We start from the raw sequence: 17221 nt of genomic DNA on the forward strand, positions 1-17221 counted from the left end.
AATCTGCAAACCCAGATCTGTCATTCAACAGAGAAATCTTCATTTGAAAATGACAAATTTACAGCTAACATTTAGCCCTCCGCAAATTGTCCCTCTCATCATGGACGCTGCCGAGACGTCAGGGACAAGACCCTCTCCCAGCATGCATTACGCGCGCCAACTGTAATTTATGGATTTACGTCAGTTTGCATCTGCACCTTTTTCTTGTCTTATACGAAAGGATCTACTTTTTAAAACTTCATATTGTCTTGCGGTACGCTTGGTGAGTACACATTTCTTTTATTTGTGCTTGAAAATTATTTTTGTGGACTTTTTCATACGCCCGTTTGATTGAGTGGTGTCATATTGAAAATCTACTGTCTTTCACCTCCGGTGTACCGTCGCGGGCTACGGAGGCGAGACCCGCAAAGAATTCAAGTCATTAAAAATATATAAACCTCTCTCAGCCGCCACAGAGCTCTGCGGCTCCGATTACCGAGACGTGCGGCGCTGCAGATTTTGCAGCAAGAAGTCTGACCTTGCGAGCAACAGGTGTCACCGCGCGCACTGCATTAAAATGGCGAGCGCAGTCTCTGGACTTGTGCCAAGTTGGCTGCAACTCCAGTCAGTAGACAGAGAGGTGGTGCTGGCTGCACAGCAGACACGGGGTGTGAGTGCCGCGGCGGAATTTAACGAGCACATGCACTCAGTAAGCGTATCGGGGGCAGTGAGAGCGAGGCGTCGGGGAATAATGTCGCCCGCTGTCGATGCCGCCGCTGATCTGATCCCCGGATCTGAGCAAGCAGAGCTGTATCTCACATTCATTGCAGCTTACTTTTGGATGTTGAAACCAGGATGTGTATAACAGTAACATTACTAAGAGATAAAATCAATTTCAATGCGGGATCGGACTGAAGGCGGGAGCGCGTCGTCTTGTCACCGACGTCATGGAAATGATCCGGATGTACAAACTGTTTTCACAGAGGGCTAAATGTTAGCTGCAAATTTGTCATTTTTAAACGAATATTTCTCCGCTGAATTACAAATTTGGGCTTACAGATTTACTTTACTGCATTCACAAGGGTCTTATAAATACATATCAGCTATTTCTTTTCTGAAATCTGACCACATTTATTTCAATGCAGGTCTCCTTTAAGACTCAATAAAATGTTATTCAATTTCAATTTAACTGGCTTATAAAGCGCCAAATCAAACAAAAGCTGTCTGAAGGCGCCTCACATAGAACAGTTCAGCAAAAAAAAAAAAAATTAAATAAATAAATAAAAATAAAAAATTTCAAATACATAATTAAAAATAGAAGTAAAAGAATAAAACAGATAAAAATAAAAACTATTCATAACAAAGAGAATAAAAATAGGCTTTAAAGTGGATATGACACCTAAAAAATTAGGTAAAACTGATATAAATATCAAAGTATACATACAGTATAGTAAGTTGAAAGTGGTTTTAATCATTATCACTGAGAAGTAAAGTTTGTACAGCTTCTCAAAAGTGTGTTTCTTGGAAAGAGCGCTGGCAGCATTCCATCAGCAGTCACGTGATGTCGTAACGTCCCAGCGTGTAGAGTCCCGTCTTTGTCTGTTAGATTGACAACAGGAACAGATGGACCTCAGCATGGACAGTGACGAGATCGAGAACCTTTCTGACTCTTCAAGTGTGGATTATTTCTGTGAGGAAATCGAGACTGACTCAGATCCTGAGGATGTCGCAGCAGTGATTAGACCTTACAGATTGGAGCCGTATCTTTCGGATGAACATTCAAACCAGGAGCATTCTGACAGTGAAAATAATGCAGACGGTGCTTATGGCAGAGCCGAAGCAGAGGCAAGAGACGTGCCAATTCCGATGGATTTTGAAAGGCTGCAGAATACGGAATGGTAAGGGAGGCTTTGATTTTTGTTGCTGCTGTTTATAACACTATAATTATAACATTTTGATTCTAGCGTCTGTTTACTGCCTTTGTTATTTTTCCTGAGCCGCGATAGTGTAGCTACTACTTGTGGACCACTGTCATTACCTTCGGGTTTTTGCCGTTTTCGAGTGCCTGGCATTGCATTCATCCGTGTTTAGTTACGTTATTTTCACGAAAGAATAGGAAATAAACGGCGAAAGTTTCGAAAAAGATCGCCGAAAACAACAGTGAACATGCCACCGCAGTGTTTACTCCGTATTGCACTGATATTTTTACAAGTTCCTTGACCATTTCAAGATTATTGTGAACATATTATTTGGGGTTGACATTTTAGGTGTTCCTGTGAGCGGTGAGAACATGCAGACAGTAGAGGAAAGTGTCTGCTGTCGGGAGCAAATGCGGGTGTGCGAGCGGCGCAAGCGGCAGCCTGACATTTCGTGCATCGTACAACACCACGGTTTTCAATCAATCTGCCTGGACTTGAAAGGGCTAAAACCTTTCGCCCTTGTGTTTGTGCAATATGCTGCGACACACAGGTCAGGCATATCGACAAACAAGTCCCTGAGAGCTGCGTTTAATCAAAGTTTCAGCCGCTAAAAAGTGTAAACAACGGCCACCAGGCGCGCAAGCCGATATGTTCTACATGCAGTGACGTATTTCAGGTTTGGTGCTCAGCGGGAAGCTGGTCACAGGGCATGCACATTTTTCAGTGGCGGGACGTTCAAATGTTGTATATAACGGGAGAACCGCATCCATTTTCCCAAAATGCTTAGGTTGAGTGAATTATATAACCTTTGTTGCATGTAATAAGATTATGTTGTCTTTAAGTGTCATATCCACTTTAAGTCTTGACTTAAAAATGTCCACGGACTCTGACTGCCTCATGGTCGCAGGAAGACCGTTCCACAGAGCGGGTGCACGATAAGAAAAAGCTCTTTGCCCCGCTGACATAGAAAACCTGTAAAGCCTACTTTTAGTACACAAAAAAAAAATTGCAAGAGGCATCGATAAGGGAATCGATAAGGAATCGGATCAATAAGCGGAATTGATAATGGTATCGATATCGATAAAATCTTATCGATACCCATCCCTACTAAGCACACAGCCAAGCTATCAAAGGAGTAGCTTCAGAACAACTCTGTGAATGTCCTTGAGTGGCCCAGAAAGAGCCTTTTTTCATGTTGACATTATGGGGTTCTGTGGGTAGAATTTTGAGAGAAAAAAAGTGAATTTACTCCATTTTGAAATAAGGTTGTAACATAACAAAATGTGGAAAAAGTGAAGTGCTGTGAATACTTTCCAGATGCACTGTAAGCTTTTCATACAAAAACACTTCAAAAACAGGAGAATTTAAAATTCAAAAAAGCCTACCTTGCAGACAAATAAGGGGTGGGGCTTATTTGAAGAAGTTGTTCATAAAGGTGACAGCAGTGCCAATTATATTTTGTGCACTTGTGATGCCATTTTGCAGGTCGTCATCATTCTGTCTCCATTAATATTTTCGAGTTATGGTCGGGTTGAATTAAAGAATTGGATGAGTTTGTATTGCTTATGAGCGAACCCGTGCATCACTGGCAGACAGGCCATTTTAGCACGCGCGCTATCACTAGACCCCTGCTCACCCCCCCCCCCCCCACTCCCCATACCATCATGGATGTTCAGTCAGATTCATCATCACAACCTGATGACAAGACATTCTTGTTTTGGAAGACGATGTCTGGGAAATACTTTTATTCCTTATCATGGAAATTACTGAAGAATCGCAACGTTTTTAAAGAAGTCCCTCAGTGTTTGTCTGCTCCAGGGTGTGTTTCTCAGCCTGAACCAGAGAACTCCAGCACTTTGTCCCGTCAACAACAACAAAAAAAGTTATTGTAAAAGTTTAAATATAATCCTAACAGTGTTCAGCCAACATCCTAGTATCTTCAGCATTCTGTTCGCGGCAAAAATAAATCCCATTTGATTCACCAAGACAAAAACAAACAAGCATAATAATGACCCGAATAAATGCAGTGGTTTTAAAGAAGTCCATTAATGTTTGTCTGCTCTGGGTGAGATTCTCAGTGTGAAGCACGGGGTGGCAGCACTTTGTCCCGCCAACAACAACCAAAATATATGCAGAATTTAACCTCACCAGGTCTGCTTCTTCTTCTGTTGAGTTTATTGGTGGTTTGCAAACTGCCACGATGCATTACCGCCAACAACTGTTTAGGTGTGGAGCACTAAAGGAGTCTGACGTCCTCACCGGGTCATTGCAAATGGAAACCTTTTCAAGAACGAAATAAATAATGGTGTTAATGTTGTGGTGCTGTCTGTTATGATGGTTTTTATTGGTTCTGTGCTATTCAGGTTTTATCTGTTGTGTGCCTCTCCCGCATCTTGTGTATGTTTGAGTTTTGTCTATATGTTACGTCCTTGTCATCCCTTACTAAAAAGTAGTACATGCAAGTATATTTCAAGTATACTTCCAGTTTACTTTTTATATACTTATCAGTACTATTTTTTGGTAAGGGATCTGTTCCGTGTGTCACGTCTGTGTTGTTGTGTCTTCCTGTTGCACTTGATTACCCCTGAGTTCAATGTTGGTTTTTATTTTCCCACCTTCTACTGTTTTGATCCCGACATTCCCCCAGTCTCATGGTCTTAGCCTCTTGTATTTCTACTTGCGTAATCTCATGGTGTGTTAGGTTTTCCTGTGTGCATTCTGTCACACTTTTCAAGTCTTTGTGTTGATTTTCATTATCGGTTATTTGTTGTGGCTGTCTTAGTTTGGCTCATCTTCTTGTTCAAGTCTTTTGTTCAGTGCCATCTAGATTATATGTGCACTTGTTTACGGCAATCATTCGTGCATTTTATTTCTTGGCGTGTATGTCTTGATTTGCCGCCCCCTTGTGTTCTGTTTAGTTATTCACGTCTCTGTCTGTCATGATTACTGCACCTGTGGCTCATTTGTTCAGTTAATCTTTATAAGCCAGTCCTTGTTTTCTATTTAGTATGGGTCCATTGTTTGGTGTGAAGATTAGCCACCATGTTAAACATGGTGTGAGTATAGTTGTAATTTCTCCCTCAGCATCATCCTTTTCTTTTGTTAAATGTACTTCTTGTTTTCCCTCACAATTCTTCTGGACTGCACTTGTTTTGTCACTTTGTCTTACTAAATCACTATTTGTTTGGCACAAAGTCTTTTGAGTCCTGGCTGCCTGCATTTCGGGGTTATACTCTGCTTAGTTCCCAGTTATGAACCTTAACAGTTAATTGGTTACCAGTATTTCAAATAAAAGACTCCGTTCCAGAACATAGAAAACATAAAATCTCTGGTTTCTTTTTCATTCCATGAACCAGTTCAAAGCCTTGATTTAAAATTAAGAAATGTGGGCAAAGTTCAGCACACCAGAAGCCCAGGTAATTGCTTCAATATAAAATACGTTATATTCCCATGAGAGATGTTGTGATACCATCATGAAATGCAGTAAATTTTTGAGATGGAGTCGTCTCACGCTAACACCAACCATAACAGTAACTGTAACCCTAACGCCACACAGTGGGTCCGCAAAACAGGCCAGTCTCACGGCAGTTTGTGATCTATTAGACAGTGATACCATCACAAAAATCTACATTTTGTGAGGGTATCATGATCTAATAGATTACTTTAATTCACTTTAATTGTCCAAAGAAGACAATTAAATGAACTCAATCAATGATTTTTGGTGTGTCTCTACATTTCATCATTGAAAGTTGAGGAGCTGACTGGCAGAATTTACAGCTGTGGTTAAAAGGAAAGCTTGAACCACAACAAAATGACTACTTGGTTTATGCTGACATGTCTCCAGTGGTTACATACTGTTAAGGCAAACAGCCACACAACCCTCTTTAAATGTTGTCTGTGATGACATCAAAACAGAGTAGTGTAAAAGTAAAAACAGAGCACATTTCTTGTTATAGGCCAGCTAAGATGATGTAATCCATGGCACGGCATGGTGTTGTAGAGGTGGTGTCTGTAATGTCAGTATATTGCCCAGGCCTACATGAACCGAATGTAGATGTTTTGATGGATGAAACCAGAAAGGCATTGGCTTTTGGAAAGGCAGTTATACCAAGACTGTTTTGCTGTGAGGCAGTTGTGCAAACTTCAGCTTCACCATGCAGTGACTCAGAGAAAGTGATTTAGTCTTGGTTTTAGATCAATTACAACAGATTTCGCAATTTTAACTTCACATGCTATATTAAGTAATGCAAAAAGCATTGGGGGTTACTGATTGCCAAAGGGGGAGGGGGGCTCTTTAACATGACATATTCATCTGCGTGAAGTTCTTTACATTTTGCAAAGATTTAGAAGGAGGAATAAGTTAAACTCACATGTATATTACTCAGATCCAACCAATGAGCTCATTCTGTGGTATGTTTCAACACAGGCTGATGTCATCAGGAGTTGTTATTTATATGTGAGTCCCACAGATGTGGGAACTGATGTTCATGTCAGCATTAGGATGATGATTTTGAAATTTACAGCACAGCCAGGTCAGTTCTGAGTTCAGGAAATGTACTTGTGGTGACTTTCAAGCACATGAATTAAGTTTACAGTATATTATCAAGCTTTAGTAGAGTGTTGCCGTGGAATCAATAGTCCTTTACCTGTTACTGCTGTCCCGAGGTTTGCCCGCCCAGGGTCTCCTGGACACTCCGGGAGGTGGGCAGGTGGGTAAGGGAGGAGGGGGAATTGATGGCAGAGGGGGGAGGTTTCTCTTGCCTTTCCCTGAACCTGATCCTAAAGCTGGGGTAGTAGGCGGTGTGTGGTGCTGGAAGGTTCTTTGAGGTTTTGGTAAAGGATTTATTGATGGAGCACCTGGCTCACTGTACACATTTTCCAGATCTCCCTCTCTCCTCTTCTGTGACATGCCCCCAGACCGAGGTAGGTCAAAAGTCCCAAAAATGGGCTCAGTCCCCCTCTTCTCTGTTTCTTCCTGTTCTTCTTTTGAAGGCGGGCAGAAATAATTTCCTGGAAATGCTAGTGAAGGTTTAACGGGTGCTTCTTTTGTTGCTTTCTCCAGTTTCTTAATGTGAGTTAAAACAGTTTTCTTATCTTGGGGTTGTTCTGTTTGCTTAGTTCCTGGAAGTCCTCCCTCTGAGATCACTTCTCTGTCCCTGTTTGTTAATCCATCAGGACATTTGGGCTTCAAATCTCCAAACTTTCCAACATTCTCCTTGCCTGAGTCTTGCTTATCCCAGCTGACAAACCTTTTGCTGTCTGTCCTTTGGACATCTGATGCTTTGCAGTCCTTTTTCCTCACCATCTCAGTTTCTTTCTGCATTACGCCCAATGGACATGACCCTGTGGCGTTCAATGGAGCAGGTTCCTTTTTGCCCTCCCAGTGTGAGATCTTGTCACGGATGCTGGCAGTTTTGAGTGCCACTGGACTCTTGGTGTGGTTCAGCTTGTTGCACAGCCCATTCTCCATGTTAGGAATCCGCGGGTCAGTGGTGTTGGCTCTCCCGTGCGTCAGCATGGTGTCTGAAGGTCTAAGACTGAGAATGGAGGAGTGGGGTCGCTTAGTGGAAACAGCAGTGTCCCTCCTGTCTCTGTCTTCTGGTGACCCACACACCTCTTGGCGCTGGGGCACCACAAATGATGGAGGTTCCCCAACCTTCAGTCCGCAGCACTGGAGTCTGGAACACAAAGAATTATCAATGTACACAGTTAATTTATCAGTTAGAGAGGTTGCTCCCACTTTGTATGAGATGAACTCAAAGATCTAAAACTTTTTCCACATACACAATATCACCATTTCCCTCAAATATTGTTCACAAACCAGTCTAAATCTGTTATAGTGAGCACTTCTCCTTTGCTGAGATAATCCATCCCACCTCACAGGTGTGCCATACCAAGATGCTGATTAGACACCATGATTAGTGCACAGGTGTGCCTTAGACTGCACACAATAAAAGGCCACTCTGAAAGGTGCAATTTTGTTTTATTGGGGGAGGATACCAGTCAGTATCCGGTGTGACCACCATTTGCCTCATGCAGTGCAACACATCTCCTTCGCATAGAGTTGATCAGGTTGTCAATTGTGGCCTGTGGAATGTTGGTCCACTCCTCTTCAATGGCTGTGCGAAGTTGCTGGATATTGGCAGGAACTGGTACACGCTGTCGTATATGCTGGTCCAGAGCATCCCAAACATGCTCAATGGGTGACATGTCCAGTGACTATGCCGGCCATGCAAGAACTGGGACATTTTCAGCTTCCAAGAATTGTGTACAGATCCTTGCAACATGGAGCCGTGCATTATCCTGCTGCAACATGAGGTGATGTTCTTGGATGTATGGCACAACAATGGGCCTCAGGATCTCGTCACGGTATCTCTGTGCATTCAAAATGCCATCAATAAAATGCACCTGTGTTCTTCGTCAATAACAGATGCCTGCCCATACCATAACCCCACCGCCACCATGGGCCACTCGATCCACAACACTGACATCAGAAAACCGCTCACCCACACAACGCCACACACGCTGTCTGCCATCTGCCCTGGACAGTGTGAACCAGGATTCATCCATGAAGAGAACACCTCTCCAACGTGCCAAACACCAGCGAATGTGAGCATTTGCCCACTCAAGTCGGTTACGACGACGAACTGGAGTCAGGTTGAGACCCCGATGAGGACGACGAGCATGCAGATGAGCTTCCCTGAGACGGTTTCTGACAGTTTGTGCAGAAATTCTTTGGTTATGCAAACCGATTGTTTCAGCAGCTGTCCGAGTGGCTGGTCTCAGACGATCTTGGAGGTGAACATGCTGGATGTGGAAGACCTGGGCTGGTGTGGTTACACGTGGTCTGCGGTTGTGAGGCTGGTTGGATGTACTGCCAAATTCTCTGAAACGCCTTTGGAGACAGCTTATGGTAGAGAAATGAACATTCAATACACGAGCAACAGCTCCGGTTGACATTCCTGCTGTCAGCATGCCAATTGCATGCTCCCTCAAGTCTTGTGACATCTGTGGCATTGTGCTGTGTGATAAAACTGCACCTTTCAGAGTGGCCTTTTATTGTGGACAGTCTAAGGCACACCTGTGCACTAATCATGGTGTCTAATCAGCATCTTGATATGGCACACCTGTGAGGTGGGATGGATTATCTCAGCAAAGGAGAAGTGCTCACTATCACAGATTTAGACTGGTTTGTGAACAATATTTGAGGGAAATGGTGATATTGTGTATGTGGAAAAAGTTTTAGATCTTTGAGTTCATCTCATACAAAATGGGAGCAAAACCAAAAGTGTTGCGTTTATATTTTTGTTGAGTATATATATATATGACAGTTAACCGGGCAAATAGCCTGGCACAGCCAGAGAATTCTTCTGGCAGCTCTTCATTGATGTTTCATTTCCAGGGAACAGAACAATTGGTCACAGACAAAACTGCCTCTGGACGTTATTGGAAAGACATGCAACTAATCGAGTAAGGAAGCATGTGGCATAGGCAGAGCGACAAAACACTGGTGTCAACAAATGTGGAGTTGGGAGAAAAGTAAAGACATCTTTCTTACAAAGGAAGGCTTTTACAGTTCTCTTTTACAGATTTGATCATATCCAGGTCATTCAAAAGAGAACTAAGAGCTGTTTCAAATAATCACTCCATATCAACGGGAGCCACACAGTAACTCTTCAGTGCTCTTCAGTGAGTGCCCACATAAAGTTCACCCCAAATGGTTGCAGTCTGCACGGCCTGTGTTCAACCGGGAGGACCAGACCATTTGCGAAGTGAACTTTTTCTCAAAGAGAATTAAGGATTTACCAGGCAACCCGGCAACAGCAGAGATGTGACATGCACAGTTTAGTTTTATTTACCAAACATAGAATTTCTGAATCAAACCCCACCCCTACCACATTTCTCCATGTAAAGTGGAGTTGCGTCAGGAAGGGCAATGTGCCTGTTCAACATACAGATCCACCTCGGATCTGCTGTGGCGACCCTGAGTGAAACCAAAGGAGCAGCAGAAGGGACTTACTTTACTGACAGTAATTTGTCAAGCTGGTTTATTGAGTAGCCACTCCCATCTCTGTCATTTCATCTCCCATGCATATCAGCCATAAATATTAGCTGTGACATGCTGTGGTAAAATTACATTACCCCACCTCCCCATATAAATCGAATCCAATGTCAGCCGAGCTTTAGTCATTAAAACATCGTTATCAATCAGTCTTTTGAGGGCTTTACTCCTATTTGACATCATATGATAGGAATTTTGTTTTCAAAAAATTCTCAAAAAGTAAATAAATGGATGTCAATAATAGCAGTACTCTAAATAAACTCAAAAGCACATTTTGTTACTTTAAAATTCTGAACTGTAGTCATTAATACATTCTTTAATTTTATGACTACTTACAACATATATTTCTGGAAGTATTATTAAATTAAGAAAGGGACTGTTTGCTACGCATTGCATGCATGTTAAGCAAATTGAGCAGAGGTATCCGCTAACACTGCTAACACACAAAGGATGGACAATAAACCACTCTCATCTCATTCATCTTCAACCGCTTATCCGGGACTGGGTCATGGGTGATAATAAACCAGTATATTAAAAATTATATAACACCTAAATAGATGCTTGTCATTGTATTGGTGATTGGTGGTTTGTATGTCACGTGATATGGATCATTCATGCCATTTGCCATTTTGTTCCATTTCCCTTGCAATACTGGTTCTATTTCGCATGGAATTTTGGTTCTGAACTGAGCGCACATGAATACACAAGGAGTTCAGATACAATCGACCGGCAAAGAACATTAACAAAGGTGTGGCTTAAATAACAAACAAAACCTATCACTAACAGGTGTGGCAAGGACTAACGCAACAGCAGCAGCATGTGGGAGAAAAATCAAAAGGGCACAGACACGAAAAATAAACGCACACCCCGAGTGGAAAAACAGAAAGCGGAAATATGACATCAATCCAAACTAACACAATGGTGAACAACAGAAACACAATAATGTGAGGAGGAAATACAAGACATGAAGCACCAAAGAAAACACAATCAGTGCACGAGGGGTGTGGCCTTTGCACGCGACAAGGTATCAACACGCCATGCTCAGCTGTCAGGCATAACCCTGACAACTGAGCAATGAACCAGGAACTCACTGGTAATACAATAAGCCCGAAAACAAACAAGAACACAACATAACTCTGGAACCAAAAGATAACATAAACAACATCAAGGACCAGGGCGGACATAAAGCCAAGTCACCAGAGGCGGGGCCCTCGGACCCGGAGGATCAGACCTTTGCCATGCACGGCTGACATGGGTGACACTGACCATGGCAACTATACGTGGCAGAGTAATGGAAGATGACACAGGTATGAATCACAGCACAAAATCGCAGACACACCAATAACACACACACACCAAGAACAAGCATACCCACATGCACACAAGCACACCATGGGAGACACACACACACACACACACTGGGATGCAGAACAGGACAGGTGCCAAGGACTCTGACGAGGACACACAAAAAGACACAGACCATGGGGAGACAGGACAGGACAGGACATAAAAGACACAGAGGCACTTAAAACCCCGGCCACAAACCAAACCCAACAACACAAGCCAAGTTCTTCTCAAACAGGTGAGTTCAGACTCTGGCTACTGACATCACTTACTTATTAATAATTGTATGAATGTTATAGAATTTACATGCACTATACATTTTTCCCGTAGCCAGGTATCACAATGTTGTGATGACCATCTCAGGTGTGATTGCGTTACTGCGCTGGGTGGGAAAACTAAGCTCATTCCTGAGGAGGTCAACCACAAACACTATCCCTGCACAATCGTGCCGGTAGTGTCACTGAATTACTGTCACACAACATACAGAGAATATTTCTCCTTCATTTCTGTCTTTCCGTCTTGTCTGTTTATGACACTCTTAGGCTTCTTAAAAGTCCTCCTCCCTCCTCTTAACAGGTTTTCACCTTAGGAGCTCTCTTAAGGCCTAAGATGCTTTGTGAATAACTTTTATCTTACTGAGGGAAATTTCTAAGAAATGTCTAAGAATTCGAGGAATTCAAAGATTTTTCTTAGAATGATATCACTTAGAGCTACATTTAACATTAGGATGCTTGAAGAATCCAGGCGCAGACAGTTTGCAAAGTTTCATTAAAAGTATATTTCGTGTGGTGTAGTTGTTCTCCCAACCAAACTCTGAGAATGGTGGGGCCTCTGAACCACTGCTTCATATAGGATCTTAATTAATTCCAGATACAACAGCAGAGCGAGACGGAACATTGCACTGCTGTCAATTCTAAGATTCTGAGATATTGTGCAATGATTTCCACAGAGATGTCAGTTGTAATCTTCAGTGCAAAAAGAAGAGTGGTGCGTTCCCCACAGTGCTTAAAGTTGTTGGCCACACAATTTCAGCACTCACACTCGCATGCAAATGGATCTTTGTTTTATGGTTTAAACAAGAATTCTTGTTAAAACTGAGCTTGGTGCCTCTGCTTTAACAGTGACTCACGCCTGGAATATTACTGGGTCGTGACTGTTTGAACTTTGGGTTTGGAGGTCAAAGTTTACGAAATACACACACAAAGCTATTTCTAGAGAGGAGATGGAAGTGTACACAGAAAAAGGGGAAAGGCCAAACTGCAGACGTGCCTCTTCTCTTTTGTAATCCTGACCCAGAATTCTCAGTTCTGGCCCACAGACCTTTAACATGTCGAGGAAGCGTGGCCTTACTGGGCGACATCTGTCGACATTGCTGGATGTGAAAAGCAACAACTATGCAAAACCTCTGGGGTAAATTACAGATTCAAGTTCCTTACGAGACTTCTAAAGAAAATTTCAAAACTCAGTCAATGCCAAAATATAACCAAAATAAAAAAAAAAAACCTTCTCTTAAAAATGTTTTTATATCTTCACCCCACTGTACCTCTCTCCCTCCCCCTTTCCTTCTCATTAAATTTTCCACCAGTTAAGCAGCGGTTTTATGAAGCATGAAGAAACGGGGGGGTCAAATAGCAAAAGAAAGTAAAGGAGAACATCAGTAGGTGGAAGGGTGAGTGAAAAATCTGAAAATGTAGGACAGATTGAGGAGATAATTAATGGCACTGGTTTTCCTGAACAAAACGTGTTTATTATTAAACAAGAAAGAACTGGCGATGGAATGCAGAACACGTTGTGCCCATATGCTAAGACAGGAGTTGTTCTGTGTGGTTTACACTTTGTGTGAGTAAAATGTGCTTGTGATTGCTACTTGTCTGGGACCATTTTATGCCTATTTTTCCATCTTACAGTTATCAGTTGGAAACCAAGTGCCAAAAACCAATGACAAATTGTGCATAGCACAGATACCCAATGTTCTGTGAAAATTATCTGAAAAAAATTCAGAAACCCCAAAAATTTGGGAAGAAACCACTTGCTCAGCACCTTTGAGATAACGAAATTATATTGTTCCACCATAAACTTGATGTTGAAATTGGCTGAAATATTGAATCTATGCATTCGCTGCATGATCCCTGTCCAAAAACACACAAAGACATTTGAGTCTGCTGAAAATAAGGATGGGACAACTAGTTGTAATAGTCAACTACAACTAGCTAACATCCGACTAGTCTACAATTTTTTTTATTAGTTGACTAGTTGAAAGCCATTTATTAAGTTCATTTAATCCTTAAAAGAATAGACCTGCTGGAGCTGCCATATTTGTATTTGTTAAAATAAATGTGACATTTGAGTTTCACCATGAAGAATTACACCCATGTTGGCGTCTCTTCACTGGCTTCCTGTCCTTGTGAGATTAGATTTTAAGGCTCTGCTATTAACCTATAAAATTATTCACGGACTACCACCAGCCTACTTAGCTGACCGAATTAAACCCTACGTACCGGCCCGGGCTCTGCGTTCTCAGTGCGCAGGACTACTTTGTGTCCCTAGGGTGAATAAAAACTCTGGGGGTCACAGAGCTTTCTCTTATTGTGCCCCTGTTGTGTGGAATGGTCTCCCTGCATCAATAAAACAGTCGGATTCTGTAGAGACTTTCAAGTCCAGACTTAAGACACACTTATTTTGCCTTTCATATGGCTAGCATACTGGCATAGTATGTTACTGTGCTTTCTACCCTTTTAAATTTATTTTATTAGTAAACAGAGCAGATCATGGCCTCAATTTTATCTAAAGTCTGGGTCTTTTAGTGAAGCTTAGGGCTAGTGGCCAGCAATCACCTTAGACTGTATTTGTTGTCTTTCTGATGCCTGATCTCTGTTTGAGGTGCGGCTCCATCCAGAAGTGGGAGTGGGTGTCTTCTTCTGCAATGGTCATGAAATAGACGGGATCTGATCTCTCACTAGCTGACTCCAATAATCATATGTTTGCCCTGGTAATTGCAGGGAAATAATTGTGGCCTAATTGCCCGATTCTGTGGTGACACTGTGAAAGGGTTATTGGAACCTTTCAACACAAAAGCAGTGCTTCTGGATTGGCAGACCGGGGTGGTGGTCCCTCTGTTTAAGAAGGGGGACCGGAGGGTGTGTTCCAACTACAGGGGGATCACACTCCTCAGCCTCCCCGGTAAGGTCTATTCCAGAGTACTGGAGAGGAGAATTCGACCGATAGTCGAACCTCGGATTCAGGAGTAGCAGTGTGGTTTTCGTCCTGGTCGCGGCACACTGGACCAGCTCTACACGCTCCATCGGGTGCTTGAGGGTTCATGGGAGTTCACCCAACCAGTCCACATGTGCTTTGTGGATCTGGAGAAGGCGTTCGACCATGTCCCTCGAGGCACCTTGTGGGGTGTGCTCCGGGAGTACGGGGTCCGGGGTCCTTTGCTAAGGGCTATCTGGTCCCTGTACAACTGCAGCAGGAGCTTGGTTCACATTGCAGGTAGTAAGTCAAACCTTTTTCCAGTGCACGTTGGCCTCCACCAGGGCTGCCCTTTGTCACCGGTTTTGTTCATTATCTTTACGGACAGAATTTCTAGGCACAGCCAGGGTGTAGAGGGGGTCTGGTTTGGGAACCACAGAATCTCGTATCTGCTGTTTGCGTCGATGTGGTTCTGTTGGCTTTGTCAAGTCAGGGCCTTCAGCGTGCACTGGGGTGGTTTGCAGTCGAGTGTGAAGCGTCCAGGATGAAAATCAGCACCTCCAAATCCGAGGCCATGGTTCTCGACCGGAAAAAGGTGCTTTGCCCTCTTCAGGTCGGTGGAGTGTCCTTGCCTCAAGTGGAGGAGTTTAAGTATCTCGGGGTCTTGTTCATGAGTGAGGCACGGATGGAGCGTGAGCTCAACAGACGGATCGGTGCAGCATCTGCAGTGATGCGGTCGCTGTATCGGACCTTCGTGGTGAAGAGAGAGCTGAGTAGGGAGGCAAAGCTCTCGATTTACTGATCGATCTACATTCCGATCTTCACCTATGGTCATGAGATTTGGCTCATGACTGAAAGAACGAGATCACGAGTACAAGCGGTCGAGATGAGTTTCCTCAGCAGGGTGGCTGGGCGCTCCCTTAGAGATAGGGTGAGGAGCTCAGTCACTCGGGAGGAGCTCGGAGTCGAGCCGCTGCTCCTCCACATTGAAAGGAGCCAGTTGAGGTGGCTCGGGCATCTTTTCCGGATGCCCCCTGGATGTCTGGACGAGGTGTGTTCTGGGCATGTCCCATCGGGAGGAGGCCCCAGGGAAGACCCAGGACATACTGGAGGGACTACGTTTCTCGGCTGGCTTGGGAACGCCTTGGGGTTCCCCAGGAGGAGCTGAGGGAGGTGTGTGTGGATTGGGAGGTCTGGGTGGCTTTGCTTGAGGTGCTACCCCCGCGACCCGACTCCGGATAAAGCGGAAGAAAATGGATGGATGGATGGATGGAACACAAAAGCAGAGGAGTGAAGAAGATGTCATTAATAGCTGAGTGTACAATGTAATTTGAAGCTCTGAGAAGAACTGACAAATTGTTGTTGCTGTTGCTTGACTCATGAAGACTAGTATGGGACTGATGAAAAAGTATTTGTTTTTGCCCCACCAGATTCAGCTGAGTCATTCACTGCAGACCACTTCAAGCACATCGGTGGACATTCGTTAGTGAATACTTCTGTTGTGTCTGATGATTTGCAGATGTTCATACTGGATTTTACAGTTGCAATAATCCATTTTTAACTATCTGTAAAATGAATATTTGTGACTGCAAATGTCCGCAAATCATCAGACACAACAGGGTTATTCCCATTCTAATCCAGTTCCATCGTTTGCGCGGTTTACTTTTTTGTAAGTAATTTGGTCGGCGAATCATTGTGAAAGGGTGTGGTCAGTTTCTCAAAGCTTACCGTAGCAACAGCGTCTTCATGCCAAACTGGAAATTCTGTTAGCAGACCCACAGATTTCTCCAACTCATCAGCTGCACTGAGTTAAATCCACAGTAAATCCATCAATCAAGCCAGTTAAATCCATTAAATCCATGCATTTCGGCATCATTGTCTCTGCACTAGTTTCTGTCGCTCTCAGCTAACAGCGCCATTAGTGACACCTGCGCAGCAACGCGGTCAGGGGGCGGAGTAACACATCAAATGTGAAACGGTTTTAATATTTTGCCACTGTCCATGTGATATTTTATGGTCTGAAATATAACATGATTAACCAATCAGATTTGCGGAAAAAAATGTAATTGGATTAGAATCTTGTATATACCATTTTAAAGATACACATTAAAATGTAAATAAACAAATGCAGACAATCAGGATAAACATGTCAGTTTTGCATGCAAAGATACAGTCACATACAGACAAGAGACAGAATGAAGCATACATAATACTCTTTTTCCACAATACAGCAGGGTGAGGACAGACATAAACCATTTGACTGGCCTTGGCGACACGTACCCGTTGACTGATTGGTAGATACAGTTGTCAGTGTTTGTACAGAGCAGCAGGACCCTCCCACCGGTCATGGTGCTAGCAGCTGGCATTCTGCAAGACAAAAAGACAGACAGTCAGTCAGAAGAATACTCTCCGCATATGGCTGGTCAGCAGATGATGAAATTAGAAATGCATCTAATCTTGTACAAATACAAGGACATTTTGTATTGTATTTCATCTCTTTAGGCTTATATCATCATTAAGGTGAAAAGTAAAAGTAGAATTTCTAATTGTTTGGTACATATATACGTAAGATGCCTTTATTGTCACTATACTCAAGATACAGTGAGACTGCAGGTGCCCTTCACAGTAAACCTCATCAACACGAACGCACATAAAAAAGAGTCCTGTATACAAATACGATCACATAAAAGTATATATGGCAGTGTTTCTCAAACTTTGTCAGCCC

The 17221-nt window shown here is 43.1% G+C and overlaps 1 protein-coding gene across 1 annotated transcript in view; it reads right to left on the minus strand.

Annotated features, from left to right (window-relative positions):
- Positions 1-17221, minus strand: part of si:dkey-82f1.1 (DENN domain-containing protein 2A) — a 162318-nt gene that overhangs the window by 40234 nt on the left and 104863 nt on the right. Inside the window, exons 2-3 of the mRNA XM_034176045.1 lie at positions 16777-16863; positions 6545-7576 (exon numbers count right to left, since the gene is read on the minus strand). Of these exons, the coding sequence (XP_034031936.1) occupies positions 6545-7576; positions 16777-16862 (1118 nt within the window). The 5' untranslated portion in view covers position 16863. The remainder of the gene's footprint in view (positions 1-6544; positions 7577-16776; positions 16864-17221) is intronic.

This window comes from Thalassophryne amazonica, chromosome 8, assembly GCF_902500255.1.
Source record: "Thalassophryne amazonica chromosome 8, fThaAma1.1, whole genome shotgun sequence".
Lineage (NCBI taxonomy): Eukaryota > Metazoa > Chordata > Actinopteri > Batrachoidiformes > Batrachoididae > Thalassophryne > Thalassophryne amazonica.